The 17431-nt window shown below is 37.8% G+C and overlaps 1 protein-coding gene across 1 annotated transcript in view; it reads right to left on the minus strand.

Annotated features, from left to right (window-relative positions):
• LOC121732232 (ankyrin repeat and fibronectin type-III domain-containing protein 1) overlaps positions 1-17431 on the minus strand; it is a 160752-nt gene that overhangs the window by 99750 nt on the left and 43571 nt on the right. Inside the window, exons 3-4 of the mRNA XM_042122048.1 lie at positions 15653-15857; positions 2422-2556 (exon numbers count right to left, since the gene is read on the minus strand). Coding sequence (XP_041977982.1) covers positions 2422-2556; positions 15653-15857 — 340 coding nt within the window. The remainder of the gene's footprint in view (positions 1-2421; positions 2557-15652; positions 15858-17431) is intronic.

Genomic DNA, 17431 nt, shown 5'->3' on the forward strand with positions numbered 1-17431 from the left:
TAGTTGTCTTGCATTTGTTGTGCTTTAAACATGATAATAACAATAATAAATTATTTACATAACCCTATCTTATGAAGACTTTTACAGAAAAAAACATTATGTCAAAAACTTCATCCCTCGATCGTGGATTCGTGGAAATCTATTGTTATCGCGGTCGAATGTTACCGCTTGGGAGTTGAAGAATTAAAGTGAAGTAATCGTCAAGACTCAAGAGTTGACGATTGTAGTTAAAGTTGTGAATTTAAAACTCCGAAATAGATGTTCGCAAACTTCGGCGCGACAAATTGCTTTTTATCTGTGTAATATAGCGAGCCAACGGTGCAGCGCACCTGCATCACATTAGTTCTGTAAATCTGCGAGTGACAAGTGTGAGCTGACGGGGATCCTGGAATTTGCACCACGATTTATGGCGATCCTAAATTATATTCGAAATGGAGACTTGCTTGCTGGAGATATGGCTTTCGTGTGCTTCTAAAGCCCCATACGTGGAGATCTAATACAATTTCGTGACTATCGTACTCGCCCTATTGACATGAATATATCTTTTGACGGTATTAAAATTGACAACGTTAAATGTACAAAATTTTTAGGTCTTATGGTTGACATGCATTGTGACTGGAAGTCACATATTAATTTCATATGCGACAAGCTAGATAAATTTGTGTTCGCGATCAAAACATTACGATTGAAAGTTTCTACGGAGGCAGCGTTAACTGCCTATCACGGTTATGTGGCATCGGTTCTCTCATACGGTCTGTTGTTATGGGGGAACTCGGTAGACTTTGAAAGGGCTTTTCGGGTGCAAAAGAAATTCATAAGGGCTATTTGTGGAGCCTGGTCTATGCACAGTTGTAAACCTCTATTTACAAAACTACGCATACTACCCCTTGTGTGTTTATATATTCGTGATCTTTGTGTATTCGTTAAGCAAAATCCACAATACTTTACACTTAACTCAGACGCAAATAATAGGAGTGCCACTCCAAGATTTAAATATAAATTATATATGCCACCATGTCATCTAGATGTATATAAAAGAAATGTTTGTATTAGTGCTATTAAAGTATATAATAAACTTCCTGACAGATTAAAAGATTTGAAATTAATTAATTTTAAAACTCAAATAACGAAGTGGCTATTAGAAAACTCTTTTTATAAACTTGACGAATATATGAAATATGTTGAAGAGATAAAATAGATTACTATATTATTTTATTTCAATTTCTTATTAACAATGACATTATTTTAATTTTTTCTATCATGATTAGTTATTCGACAATATTTTTTATTTCTTTTATCTTTTACATATTTCTTTTAAATTATTATTATTGGTGTACAGCGTTTAATTTTATATCAATTTTAACAGTGATTTTATAATATATTGTATTTATTACTTAGTAAATTTTATGTAATTTTATAATTTTAATTAATTTTATATAATGAATTGCACGCCATTGTAATGGCAAGAATGTACTGGAACTTTCATTATTTATTATAAGACCATGATTATGTACTACATTCTGGCAATAAAGGAGTTTGATTTGATTTGATTTGATCGATCTAGAAGACGGTTATAATAATATGTATCAATGTGATAATCAAATAAAATGTGATAAACAACATGAGAAAATTGTACAACGCTGCAACATACAAAATTACCCAGCCACTGCCTTTGATATTTGTTTGATCACTAATCGTGATAGTAACAAAATAGACCCAAAAAACATTTTTGGGTCTATTTTGTTACTACTACTTTGGGTCTATGTGGTAACGAGTTTTGGCACATACTCCATCAATTTTGACGACCTCTGTGGCTCAGTGGTGAGCGCGTCGGTAGCTCAAGCCGGGGGTCGCGGGTTCGAATCCCGCCGACGGAACAAAAAGTTTTCAATGTTCCCGGGTCTGGATGTGTATTAAATATGTGTATGATATAATAAAAATCTTAAATATATGTATAGTATAAAAGTATTAAATATATTTCCGTTGTCTGGTACCTGTAACACAAGTCCTTTAGGTACTTAGCACGGGGCCAGACTGACGTGGTGTGAAGCGTCCATAGATATTATTATTATTATTATTAATTTTGTCAAGTTTACAGTTGTACGCTGCCTGTAAATAGCAATCGATGTAATGTCTTCAAATCAATCAAAAATGACTTGGTTTCAACCAGACCAATTTTAGATTAGACTAACTGCTTTAAACTAGCAGTTGCTGTTTCAGAACTACCTCGATCTTAACCAAACCAGGGGTGCGTACTACGAAACCTTTTTGAGACTCAAACGAAGGAATCGGAATGCCGCGTTCCATTTTAACAAACGTGAAATGTCGTTGTTAGAGTAGGTCGCGACATTCTGATTCGATCGTTTGGGTTTCGTTGTAAGTCTTCAGTATCGTTAGAACTTTTCGGCATTAAAGTCTCACCTCTCCCAGCTCAGCCGTCTCGGCGCGTCGCAGTTGGGTTCCTCCGGCGTCCCCCGCACCTGGGTGAGCAGGCGCGCCAGCCGCAGCCCCGCGCCGCTGCTGGTGCTGGACACCGAGCCGCGGGGGGTGGATACCCTGGAAAGACGTGGAGAATTACTATGTTAAAACGGGAATTAAAGAAAAATGCACGGTTCCTGCGCGATAAACGAGATTCATCTTTCGGCACAACGGAGTTGCAGCCGTCATCTAGTTAATTACATTCTTGATATAGTTAAGGATTTCTGGTCAATGCGAGTAGAAGCATGGACACACCGAGACTCAATACAATACAATACAAAAACACTTTATTGCACACCAAAAAATGCAAAATAAAAACATTTTTCACAAAACAACAATTTATAATGATGCACAAAAGGCGAACTTATTGCTAATAAGCAATCTCTTCCAGTTAACCTTTAGATTCAAAACTTGTTTATTGCCAACAAAACAACAAGTTATAACTTGCCATGCTGATTCAAAATTTGAGCTGCATCTTCAAAATGCCGCAGCGTCTTTTTGACCGCCTTCCAAAAAGGAGGAAGTAATACTTTCGGCTGTATGTATCTTTTGTATATCCCTAAAGTAGCATAGTTTCGTGTATTTTTCTTTTTAATGTTATTTTTAGTTTCAAGTCTAGGCAGAATTTAATAACTAAAAGCGTTTTCTTCCTTTAGAGTCTCGCCTAGCAGAAAAAGAACGTCATAGTCAACCAACTATAATAAATTAAAGAAGCTTTTTCCAGCGCTGTGGACCGAATATAGCCAATTAAGGTCCATTCTCCTCGTTTCTGCGGTATTATTGCTTGAAAACGTCCAATAGAAAACTAAACAGTCATCGAAAACACATTTTAGTAGTTGGAACATTGCCAGAGGTTTTAACGGACTCCAGCGAAAGGCTTAAGCGGCGTTTTTCGTAGTGCTATTGTAACATATTATACAGATCTTTACCCCAATTGTGCAAAATTAACAGTTGGAACGAAGTTCCCTAACGCGCGTTCGGCGTTAATCTGAAGGCTAGACAGAACGATATTTGACTTTGATTTGACCTCCACACGTTTTTATTAGTACCTGCATGTTAGGGGCAGAGGGTGTTAATAGAAAGTATTCCTGTGCGTCAACAAGAGGGCGTTTTTTTAAATAAATAGCGACGCGTTGTTAGTATTCCTGGGCGTCAATAGATTACGTTTTTTTAATAATTTTTTGAGTGTTTATGTATACAGGTTTTTTGAACATATGATATAACTTCGTTCCATTCGGGTGTCCCTTGACACTTCTCAAGTTTTTTTGTTCCTCGTTCGATTTGGTTTTACATACGTTCCTGACACGCACACCCAATGCGCACCTTATAGTTTTATGACTTTGTTTTGTAATACCCTGTATTTGCCAAATTAGTAATTACATAAAAATAAATTCAGTAGTTAGCGAGATTAGCACGTTCAAACATACTCTTCAGCTTTATAACGTCGATGTGCCACTCCGCACGTCTGTAATCGCTAGTATTACTCCATAATAAATAAAATAAAAAAATAAACCTAGAAAGTCCTGTGATTATAAAATTGTAACTAAAAAGTAAAAAATACTCCCCCAAAATCCCTTAAGTCTTCAAATTCTGTATGCAGCTCAGGTGCGAAGTTCGAGTCACGTTCGTGTCGACGCGTGACAATTACAAAATTAGGACCCAAATGGAAATAAGATCTTTTAATAACACTGATTCGGGTGACACTACGTGAAAGAGGAAAGGTTGCCTTAATTATACGAAGGAAATCTTAATGGACAGCTCAAGATGGAGCGCTTAGACAAGATGTCTTCGTTAATTATTTTACCTGCTATAAAATATAATATCGATTGCTATCTTGATTCGAAATACAAAATGGTGTTATCATAAAATGTCAAACACGTTTTGATTGGTCTAAACTTAAAATCAGTCGTTTGAACGCAGATAATACCATTTTGTTGACTTCGGATAGGATGGAATGGATCGGTGCAATATTGTTTTATTAAAATTAATATTTCAGTAATAGGTTAAGCAGGTAAAGGAGAATATTAATACGCCAATCCCTCAGAGAAAAATCTTTAGTCTTTAATCTATAAATTAATTTTTTATGCCTCTCAATCCACATAAGCCCGTTGCTAAAATTAAGTCTATTTCATTTGAGGTATAAAGTCAACTTTAAATGCAGTTGCAGGATTTGATGGGTATTTTGAAGGTGTAACATAAGGGCCAACCGACTTATTCAATTAACCCTGTCTAATAGAGTTCGGTCCGGACGGCCCTTTAGGGCCACCGAAGTCCACACATCATTTATAGGGCACAGCCCTTTACTACTAGAGGTCAAAGTGTTAAGCGAATAGTGACGTTACATAATTCACTATATTGAAAATGCTTGAAAATCCTTAAAATATCTAATTTGGATGCAAAATACACGGAAACCAGAAGATATCATGTGATTTTAGTTTTTGTACGTAGATTGTAGCTGTATATTTTTTTCAAAGTAGTGCCCGAGCTTCTGATCCGATTTTAAATATAATTTGAGTATGTTATACACGTATAATTTTAAACGTACATATTTATATATTAAGAATAATACAAACATATTTATATGGAAAAAAATGTACAAACACAGGCCTCAGAATAAAGTATTTCACCACATTGGTTCTCACTCAGCATGATAATTATTACGATGCATTGTAGGTACATAATATTATGTTTTGTAAATAAAAATATTTTATTAGATTTGTAGTAGGTTTTAGGAGCAGCGCAGACGACAGACTATCCGTGACGCACTTTTAAGTCCGTGAAAATAGAACCTATGCAATTATAATAATTATTATGCAGTTATGCACACGACGCCGACGCGCAGCGCTGACGTGTGCGTTACTGCATATAATTGCATGGGTTCTATTTCCACGGACTAAAAAGTGCGTCACGGATAGTCTGTTGTCTGCGCTGCGCCTTATAAGTATCAGCGAGTGTACGAAATCTATGGCAGGATTTTTATATTTTAAAGCGCCCGTCCGCGCGACTTCGCCGCTACACCGCAAGATCACAAGAAAATGTACGTAAATATTTATTTAAATACTATATTTAACATACAATTGTTGTTTGTAATATCGCGGTGTAGCGGCCAAGCCGCTCTAACGCGTGGACGCATAATAGAAATCTACCCTAAACCTTGAAAATGAACTAACCCTTTTATCTCAATAAAACTTCGTCCCAATTAACCCCCAGTGTTGAGTTACACCATTCTGTCTCTCGAGTCTCGACTCGTGTTGCGAGTGTAATGACATTATAACTTTTTACACGGAGATGGTGTCACTAAGGCTTTTAACTTTTAGTGACGCTATCTGTTTAATAGCTTTTTTGCTGGCTCTCCATAATAATCATACCCCTACACTGGTTCCGGTGACGGTGGCCAGTTTTGTATTGAGACCAGGCCAGTTACGCAGAAGTAATTTTATAGTGCCCAAGTGTGTGCGCAATACACAAGAGCATTATCTATTTATTTTAATCTCATGACTCAGTGAGACGGGCGACCGACGCGACTGGCGAGCGGTCAGGCGCAGGACCGACTTTTCACATGCCCATCCGACGCATGGATAATATAATATTTCTTATCAATAATCAGCCTGCATTATTCAAGCCAAACTTGGAAATAATGATATGTTTCCAACGTGCAATTTGAATTCACTACTTAGGAATCAAGAGCTGCACTCGAAACCACTGGACCACGGAGGCGTTTGGCCTCTCCATGGTCAGTGATGGACGAATACAAGAGATTATGGTTGAAAAAAGGGCATATTATTTTCGTCTATGATGCCAGAAGCCGTTTTAAGAGGTCTCCTGTTTGTCATATAATATCAAACGGTTTATCCATTATGTTGCCTCTAGTTCGTTTTTATTGCAGATTTTCCACAGTTCTCAACGTCGGTTTAGTAACGGTGTGATTGCCGAATGCCGATTTAGTTCTGAATGATTTTATTTGAGGTTTCAAATAAAAACCATATATTTAAGTATACTTATTACCAATTATAGCGTGAAATTACTGCAAAGACCGCAACCGACAAACATTTAATGAACTGAAATGTCAACCATAAATACTTTGCTACGACGTAGCTCTCGTAGCTCGTAGCTCGTAGCATTCTCGTAGTATGTACAATGATCGGTTTCTAAGGTTTTGTGACTGGAGTTTATCTATTAAACAGCGTTGTTGGTTATTGCCCGGATCGGCAATTTGTATGGGTATGGGTACTCAAAAAATCCGTCTTCATACCCATACAAATTGCCCGGATCGGCAAAATGAACATTTTGACGGGCTCATTTGATGGTTATCAGGATATTACGGTGTTAAAGCTAACAACCTGTATATATCCAGCCTTATTAAGAATTAAATTCTATGCGGTCTAAATTTAGCCAGAAATAATTAAGTCCGAACACTCATTTTCGATTCGAGAGTCTTGACCGTTTTCAATTGTCTGTCGGATTTACATATTGTCGTAGAAGCGATATATTGGTCCCAAAATAAATAAGTAGGATAAAATATGGGACTATGCAGGAATTCCTGTAAATGACATCTTGAGATTGAGATAATTTGGGATAATTTTATGATTATTTTTTAATATTATCTCGTAAGAAGTACTAAGCCTATAATTTTTATAAATAGAAGATCTTTAATAATAATTTCGATAGTAAATAAATCGTGGAAGTTTGTTATTGCGTAATGCGTATGCCTATAACTTCTTAAAGAAAAAAACTGTTTAACGGTTTTATCATCTTTGGCGTGGTAGTTTAGGTTTTGTTATTAATACGTAGGCTACTTTTATTCCGAAAAGTATAATGTTCTCGTTTTAATTTCGCGGGATATTGCTATAAATAATAATAATAATTTAAATAAAATATTATAATATTCTATTTTTTGTACTTGTATGTATTAACGAGAACAAACATTTTATCACTATAATCTGTCAAAAAAGTGAAGAAATTAAAAAGTGGCAACATCGTAGTGTCATCCCTTTTTTCTTAGATTGATTCTTCACTTTTTTGACAGACTATATACATCTACGATGTGGGCAAGACACAGTGTGGATATTTTTATTATTAAAGGGTCTTACCCCTCACTATTGAAATTGATCAACAGGTAATTCGGACGAAGTATAATAATAGTAACAAAATAAATCATGAAAATATATATTACATGCTGAACCCTAAAAATAGCGTTTAAATATCCGTGTTATTCCGGTTGTATCTGTGTTATCAATTACCGAAATCTTACAAAATCAAATCAAATGCCGAATTCGATTTGATTTCGATTTCGTCGAAATGGTCACGGACTGATATGCCATCAACGCGATATTGACGTGAGCGGCTTAGGGATGGCTCACACTGCATATTTTTAAAAGATACAGAATTAAGGTGTTACACACTTATCAGTTTTTTTTAAAGCGAACTTTACGAACGAAGCTTAATTGAATATGATTTTTATCGGGTGTCATATTAAGTAATTAAAGAATTACAAAAAATTAAAGATAATATTCTTTTGTCGAAATACGATATATCCTGCTTTCATCTGATTAACAATACAACGTCGCTGATGTTAAGAACCATTTTTTCCACGAAAAATGATCTTAACACGTTTTTTTTTAATCATATTATATTCTGTGGAGGCCGCAAAGGAAGATCTTCCGACCGAGCGAGGTGTTATGCTCGGTCAGGCCGGAGCCCACGTGATACATTTTAGCTGTCGTATATATATATTATACTGACGCACTTAGAAAACTTCGATAGCGCGATGCAGGAATGTGGCACTAATTGTGGGTACCGCCACATCACGGTCTTGTAGTTATAGGGCTATACAAACCTTTCCTCTTTATAACAAACTAGATAACGCCGCAACTCCATTGCGCCAAAATTCGTTTATTGCGAGAGAACCGCACAAATTTCCGGGTTGAAAACTATCCTATGTTCTTTCACGGGACTCAAAGCATCTCCATGCCAAATTTCAGCAAAATCGGTCCAGCGGTTGGGCGTGAAAAGGTAACAGACAGGCAGACAGACACATTTTCGTCAATTGGAAGTATAACAATATGTATTTTACCTTCACTGTTATTATTAAACATTGCATTAACAATTTAGCATGTTGAGTGTCAAAAGTTGCAGCGCGGGTATTTTAATAACGAAATCTGCCTCTTACAAAGTTAAGTTAAGCAAGTTTCGGCCACAAACCCGCGGTTGGTAACTTGATAATTTCAAAGTCGGACAGTTTATAAACTCCTTAAGGTGCCTCGTGTAACCTTTTAAGTACGCGCACATTATGATCTAACGCGTACGAGGTCATAAAAATGTATGCAAAATGCGGCCCGTCCACTGCGTCCCATCATAATGTACAAATTAAGGACAGGCGCGACTGTATTGTTTGATTTTTAGCTGCTTGTACGTTGTAAATTGCAAAATTTAGAATACTTAAGTTGGACTTCTAAAATTTAAATTTTATAACATTTGTTTTGCGCTGCTCAGCCTAAATACCATTGAGGTACTATAGACTGGAGAGAGCCTTATATCGGTGTATAAGCGTCAAAAGCGTGTAATGTTATGTCCTACTTACTAGGACATAACAAACGAGTCGGTCTATATTTCATGTAACAAAAGTGTTAATAAAGGTTTTTAGTGAACATTTAATGCTAGATATCGATGAGTTTTGTGGTTCCGCTAAATAATAAACCATAAGAATGGTCAAAGAATGCCTCAAACACGTGGATTTAACATTAAATAGGTACGTAAGTTTTGAACAACGTTTTTTGGGCTTTTCAATCGGTATTTTTGTAAGCTAAAAAGATAATTTATAAGTTTATTAATCCTTTATTCGTGCTATATAAGGCATTAGTGCTAAAAATGTCACATCAATTAATAATTTGGCTATAAAAATTGCATAGCTTTTTACGTGTGTTTACGGATTCTCATCACTTGAACTATAGTTAATCGATATCATGAACTAATTGACTTTGTTTCCTGTATCATAATGTGCTTCGAAACAATCGACAAATAGAAATATTCCAGAAAATAAACGCACACTACTTGTATGAAAATAAGCACAAAATGGCCACGCGATGACGGGCTAAGACTACATCTATACTATAATACTTTATCTATGCTAAATACATTATAGTCCTCATTACCAAACTTCCTGCTACAACCAGTAAAAGTCGCGTTGAGTATTACACTATTTAAGAATTTTCCACGTAAACATTTTTAAAAGTCCTTTAAATTTACACAAGCAAAAACTGCTGAGTTTTCGTAACTTTGACAACTTTTTTCAACAGAACATGAGCTAAAGACTTGTAATTTCAGAACTTGTCCAATTACAATGAAAATTTGCACGAAAAACTGCGAGTATTCCACCAGCCCGCCAATTTGCTGTTGCAATTTGGAAGTCTATTTTTACATGCTTTTATATTTAGACTTCCAAAAGAGAGACGGTTATATTTGGTACATAAGTTCTGTTTATTTAAGTACGTAAAATGTGATTTATTTATGTTTACTTTGTGTTTTTAGATTATTATTAAAAACTTGCTTTTAAGACTCTTAACTATTATAGTGGGATAAACGGATTTCGATGAAACTTGGCACGTACACGAAAAAGACCTCAGGGAAGGACATAGGCTATTTTTCATCGCTCCAAAATGCACGGTTCCTTAAGAATTCGTTTTGCCCGTACAAAGTCGCCGGGAACATCGAGTGGATTCTAAATATATCTAAATTTAATCTAAATATATAATCTAATATACGAGGTCATCGGCCGATCTTGATTCATGTTGTGTAAACATATTTACTAGCCAATTTATATCCCGCTATTTCGATACATAGATTTATCGATACTATGTAGGTAATAGGTCGCAGACGAACATTTGAAGATGCGGGGGTCATATCAAGTAAAAAAGTAATAATATCTGGTCTCTGTTAAGCATTAGTGTCCTAACCCACAATTTTTTTTGTTGTTAAAATTTTGAATGCAGTCTTGTTCTAAATCATCTACAGAACATAACTGCATTGATAACTCAATACGTAATTTTTGTGTGGGTTAGTACACGAATGCTTAACAGCGTCCATTCTATGCTAATACTTATTCTAAATGCGGAATTGTGTCTGTTACCTCTTCACGCCCAAACCGCTCAACCGATTTTGCTGATGTTATGGAGATACTTTCATTCTACGGTTCCCGCTCGATAAACAAATTTTGGCGCAATGGAGTTGCAGACGTCATCTAGTTATGTAATAAATCTATACATCTATACATATAAATAAAATTGGAGTGTCTGTTTGTAATATTAAAATAACCGTTTTTTACTACATGCATATGAATATTTAGACGGTACTTACACCAAAATAACAATTTTTAGAATTTTTGTCTGTCTGTATGTCTGTCTGTTTGTTCCGGCTAATCTCCGAAATGGCTGGACCGATTTTGACGGGACTTTTATTGGCAGATAGCTGATGTAATAAGGAGTAACCTAGGCTACTTTGTACCGACTTCCAAAAGGAGGAGGACATATTTTTACTTTTTTATTTTTTACCTATGTATTTTACATTTTGTTGACGCGGACGAAGTCGCGGGTAACAGCGTGTAATTAATAAATCATTACTGTACACTGTACAGGGTGTAATAAACAGGTAGCTCAAGCCGGGGGCGCGGGTTCGAATCCCGCCGACGGAACAAAAAGTTTTCAAAAGTTCCTGGGTCTGGGGTCATGGGTGTGTATTAAATATGTGTACTTATATTATTATTATTATACATTTTTTGCATGGGCAACTTTATGATGTTGCATCTTTTCTCATAGAATATTAAAGAAAGAAAGTTCCTACTTTGATAATGAACTTTATAATGTAAGATTATAAAGTTCATTATCAAAATCAAAATCATACAAACTCTATACTCTATTATATTCATACGTGGGAGAGCCATGATTCGGCACGAATGGGTCGGCTCGACCGGAGAAATACGTTCACGTTCTCACAGAAAACCGGCGTGAAACAGCGCTAGCGCTGTGTTTCGCCGAGTGAGTGAGTTTACCGGAGGCCCAATCCCTTACCCTGTTCCCTTCCCTACCCTCCCCAATTCCCTTCCCATCCCTACCCTCCCCTATTACCCTATTCCCTCTTAAAAGGCCGGCAACGCACCTGCAGCTCTTCTGATGCTGCGAGTGTCCATGGGCGACGGAAGTTGCTTTCCATCAGGTGACCCGTTTGCTCGTTTGCCCCCTTATTTCATAAAAAAAAATACTTAGTTTTGTTACACCCTGTATAATATTATATACTTTATCATTATCTGGATTTGGGTGGAGGTGAGGTACTGAGAAGCGTCCATATTAATTTAACTCTGCAAGTTCATTCTCGGAAACTCCAAGGTAAGTTTGTACTGTGAATGTTAATTTTAGTAAGTACGAGCAATTGCCCGCGGCTTCGCTCGCGTTAAGAAGTATTAATATATACAAGCTTTCATCCCCTATTTTAAACCCTTTGGGGGTAGAATTGATCAAAATCCTTTCTTAGCGGATGCCTACGTCATAACATCTACCTGCATGCCAAATTTCAGCCCAATCGGTCCAGTGGTTTGGGCTGTGCGTTGATAGATCACCATGTCAGCCAGTCACCTTTGAGTTTTATATATTTAGACTAGATGATCCCTAAAACTCCGTTGCACTAAAATTCGTTTATCGCGCGGGAACCGTACATTTTTCTGGGACAAAAGTATCCAATGCCCTTTCCGGGCCTCAAGGTATCTCCATACCAAATTTCAGCAAAATCGGTTCAGTGGCTTGGGCGTGAAGAGGTAACAGACAGACAGACTTTCGCATATTTTATAATATTACTTCGATCGCGGATTCCAGGAAATGCTATTGCATTCTATTGCAGTTGTCGCGATCACCGGTGCTCTTATGGGTGCTTATACGCCTCCGTGGTCCAGTGGTTCAGAGCTCGGCTCTTGACTCGGAGGTCGTGGGTTCGATTCCCGCGTTGGAAACATGTTATTTCCAAGTTAGGTTAGGATAATGCAGGCTGATCACCTGATTGTCTGACAAGTAAGATGATCCATGCGTCGAATGGGCATGTAAAAAGTCGGTCCTGCGCCTGATCTCTCGCCAGTCGTGTCGGTCTGCCGTCCCACTGGGTTATGAGAGTAAATAAATAGAGAGTGCTCTTGTGTACTGCGCACACACTTGGGCACTATAAAATTACTCCTGCGTAGCTGGCCTGGTTTCCATGAAACCGGCCACCGTCACCGAAACCGGTGTGGGAGCTATTATATTATTATTATGGGTGCTCTTATGGGCTCTTACGAGTATCCAGTGGTTAAAGGAATATCAGTACAGTATAATATGAATTATCAGTAATCAAAGGCCGTTTTTCACAAAACATAGGATTCCCGGGGTTTCTTTCACGTAAAGTTAAGTCACAATTATAGTCTTCTAGGTCAGTGACCCGCAAAGTGTGTGCCGTGGTCAGCAGTTGGTGTGCCACGGAAAAGGTCATCGTACATAGTTCTAGTGCTAAGGACCAAAAAAGGGACATCTAAGGACGATCGACGAAGGGATGGGAGCTCAGAGTAAGCCCTATGTAACTCTACACACTGATTAATTTGTGGTGTAAGTACCTCCAAATATTTTTATTTTCCTGGATGCATCTTGAACACAAAAAGTTTGCGGAACACTGATCAAGGTTATAAAGAAATTAATAAGGTCCGCGGCACAATGAAGTGAGTACAAATAAAGTTAATTTAACGACGCTCGGTAGTAAACCTAGATTACTCTCAGATTTTTATGTTTATGTCGCGCCTTTATACTTCACTTATAATACACCTCGCTGAGAATATTACCTAGTATATGTCGCTGACTCCGTTTGTTCGAAAACCATAAGGCTGCGTTTCCACCGGATATGTGTTTTACAAGAACCAATAGAATCGTTGCGCTGAACGTGGTTAGGCAAATGAAGAGTGTCTATAGGTTCTTAGAAACACATTCCTTGCAACGCAGCTTAGCTCAGCTCCGATGGAAGCGCAGCCTAAAGCAGGAGGCATTTTGCCGCCATAAAAACTGTTTTGCGTGTAGACAGGCATACAGTCACACTTCCTTTATAATCCTAGTATGGAAGAATAGTAATTGTGGACTTTAAAGTCTCAAACTCTATTCAAAACTAGAGTCACAGCCCCTGTAGACAAGTGGCAAAACGCTAACGCTAACGCTAGCGCTAGCGCTACAAAATGTATGGATTTGACATAAGTCATCGCTTCGCTAGCGAATACTAATGTCAAATCCATACATTTTGTAGCGCTAGCGTTAACGTTAGCGTAAGCGTTTTGCCACTTGTCTACGGGGGCTGGTCGATTTGTTCTTTCTACTTTCTCATATTAGGATATGAGAAAACTTGCCGAATAATACAAAAGTAACAAAACTAAAAACCCTATTATGGGCATCTTGGTATAAGGGGAACACCCAATTATTGGCACTACATAAACCTTTATCATTGGCATTCCTTGTATATTTAAATAACAATCTAAGATGCCAATAACAGAATTACTGTCGACGATTGGGTAGTTTTCTAAATTCTCTTTAAGCTAAGTACATTCTAAGAAACGTAGATTTAAGATTGTGAATTGCATTCTAGCGTAAATCCTCAATAAATTGGAATTGCATGTGTAAGTACCCATTCCGTGACACGTGCAATACGGGAGGAGCGGCAGGAGCGTTTCGTCTTAACTCGTAATTACATTTTGCTCCACTTCATATGAAATATCAATTTGCCGAGCTATTACATTGGCTTCGAATAAATTAAAGCGTTTACTGGAGTTAGGTTAGTTGGATTATTGCGTTTTAAGATTCTATAACGTTTCATAATTTTCGTTATGAAGTAAATAAAGAAATGAGCGGTTGGATCACCTGATGGATACTCGTGACATCAATCCCTACCTTATATATTACTAGATAATGCCCGCAACTCCGTTGCGGCAAAATCTGTTTATCGCGCGGGAACCGAGCATTTTTCTGGGATAAAAATCCTATGTCCTTTCCCGGGACTCAAAGTATCTCCATACTAAATTTCAGCAGAGTCAAGTACGACGTGAAGAGGTGACAGACAGACGGACACATTTTTGAATTTATTTTATTAAGTATGTATGTGGATAGGCTTGCAGTCACATTACTCGAAACTCAACATAATCATTGATTCGCATCGACTTAAAGTGGCATATACTGTAACGCTGTGTTCAGGTTGAACAGGCCCATTCGTACCGAAGCTACAGAACATACATATATTAGTTGCCGAAGCGTAGTTATTTCGCAATATTGTTGGTTTATGACGCAGAGAAGTATCTCAAATCATGTTTTGAAAGGAACATAATAATTTATTTATTTATGTAAATATTATCACAGAATAGATAATAGTTGTTATTATGTTTAGCACGAAAATATTTACGAGTCATTAATAAATCTTTCGCCGCTGAAATCATTGACCTATTTTATTATTAAGCATAAACTAAATATTTCTGTACTAGATGACGCCCGACACTCCGTGGCGCCAAAATTCGTTTATTGCGCAGCAACCGTGCATTTTTCCGGCATAAAAAGTATCCTGTGTCCCTTTCCCAGGACTCAAAGTACCTCCATACCAAACTTTAGCAAAATCGGTTCAGCGGTTTAGGCGTGAAGAGGTATCAGACAGACAGATTGCTTTCGAATTTATCATATAAGTATGGATTTTGAAACCTATTATTCTAATTCTTAAGGTATACTAGCAAGCTCTAAAACAGTGCTCCGCAAACTTTTTGTGTTCAAGGTACTATCAGAGAAGTTGATTTTGTTGATGTTGATGTAAGTAATTTGGTCGCTTTACCAATCACAGCTAACATTGAACTGACATAAGCCGACCACATGACGTAGGTCCGTCAACTGCCTAGGAATCAATTTCCTTGATGGTACTTCTAGAAAAAAGAAAATTTTTGGAGGTACACCAGAAATTAATCAGCGTGAACGGGGGTGCTCTGTTCCCGATTCCCATTCCTTTCGTCGATCCTCCGGAGATATTGCATTTTTTGGTTCTTATATAAACTAGGAATATGTAGGTACGATGACATTTTTGAGGCACACCAACTGACCAGTGTGCCACGGCACACCCTTTGCGGAACACTGCTCTAGAGAATTGCACTCACTTGAGCACAATCCCATCACTCCGGTCCTCACTGGCTATGCTGGATCTGGGGGAACTGCCGAGGCGGCTGCTGGCGCTCTTGCGCCGGAGGTCCGTGGGTTCCTGGTCATCCTTGTTGATGAAGGACAGGCGCGGGGCGTGCGCGCGGAGCCCACAAACCTTGTGCGTAGATACGCCCCTGCAGAGCAGTTGGCTTTGGGTAATATCTGGAAGAAAAAAAAATAAGAAATTAAAAAAACAATAAAAGATAAAACAAACAAATCTGCTATAAATCACGCATAATTTAAGACCAGAGATCGAAGGGGAATGGGCAGTGTTCAATTTTTAGGTGTATTTGGAGGAACGAGGGACGTGTGCGCGCAAAGGACCCAGGACCGATTTTGGTGGGTAGAGTCTGGTAGAGCTAGACTGTATTTACGCCGGAGTTTATGCCACGCTATATTGCAAGCAATATGTTTTATAATATCCAAAGAATCGCTGCGTTGAACATGGTCACGCAAATAAAGCGATTCCATTGGTTCTCAAAAACATAATATCTCTCGAACACATCTTGGATAGGTTTCGGTTGAAACGCAGCCATCAAATTATTCAACCCCCGACGAAACCAGCCACTCTGTTATAACTTATAAGTTTGGCGTGTTTATTTATTTGTGTGGGTTTCTGTCTGTGGCATCCAAACGGGTGGACCGATTTTCGTCTAGCTTTATTTATTTTAAAACTGAGAGTGTGAATGGCAATCGTTCTTCATCATCAGCTCCAGAGCCCCCGTAAGGGCTCCTGGCGCCTTTGTGCAAAAAATGGATTTTGGCGCCCATTTAGGATCAATTCAGACCGCAACGTGACGAGGCGAGGCGCGACGCGACGCGACCTAAATTTGTATGGATTTGACAGATGTCGTCAGCGTCAGACGTCTTGCGAATCTGTCAAATCCATACTAATTCAGTTGCGTCACGTTGCGGTCTGAATTGACCCTTAGGCAAATTTTTTGCGTCCTTGGTTTTGGCGCCCCTAGAGGATGGCGCCCGTGTGCATTGCACACATTGCACATATGGTAGCGGGGGCCCTGATCATCGTGCGTCGTTCATTGCTAGAGGAGTTTGTCTAGTATTTCGGGGGTATTTTTAGACTTCTAAATTTATCACTATTACGATTTGCACTAAGACGACGTCCAGTGACTGAGTCAAAACAAATTGTGACCTCGTCATGACCTACCGATAGCCTCAAGGTGTAAGCTGTTTGTAGAGCTAAGTAGGCTTAACAAAACTCGTCGTGAAAAACGTATTTATGTTTTAAGCCCTGTAAAAAGGTTGATACCTTTTAACAGGTACAATGCACATAACATTAATTTTAGTATACACGAGCTTTTGCCCGCGGCTTCGCTCGCGTTAAGAAGTATTATTATATACAAACTTTCATCCCCTATTTAAACCCCAAGGGGGTTGGAATTTATCAAAATCCTTTCTTAGCGGATGCCTAACATCTACCTGCATGCCAAATTTCAGCCCGATCCGTCCAGTGGTTTGGGCTGTGCGTTGATAGATCACTATGTCAATCAGTCAGTCACCTTTGAGTTTTATATATATATATATATATATATATATATATATATATATAGATAACAGTAGGAATTTAAGTTGTTATTTAAGACTAACTACCGCACTCAGAGACATTAAAATATGAAGATCTTCAATTTAATGAAGAGTTTAACAGATAATGCATGGGGCTATTATTAAAATCTTAATTTAATTTCCTTTAGTAATTAATATTCCTTTCAAAGTGC

This window comes from Aricia agestis, chromosome 12, assembly GCF_905147365.1.
Source record: "Aricia agestis chromosome 12, ilAriAges1.1, whole genome shotgun sequence".
Classification (NCBI taxonomy): Eukaryota; Metazoa; Arthropoda; class Insecta; order Lepidoptera; family Lycaenidae; genus Aricia; species Aricia agestis.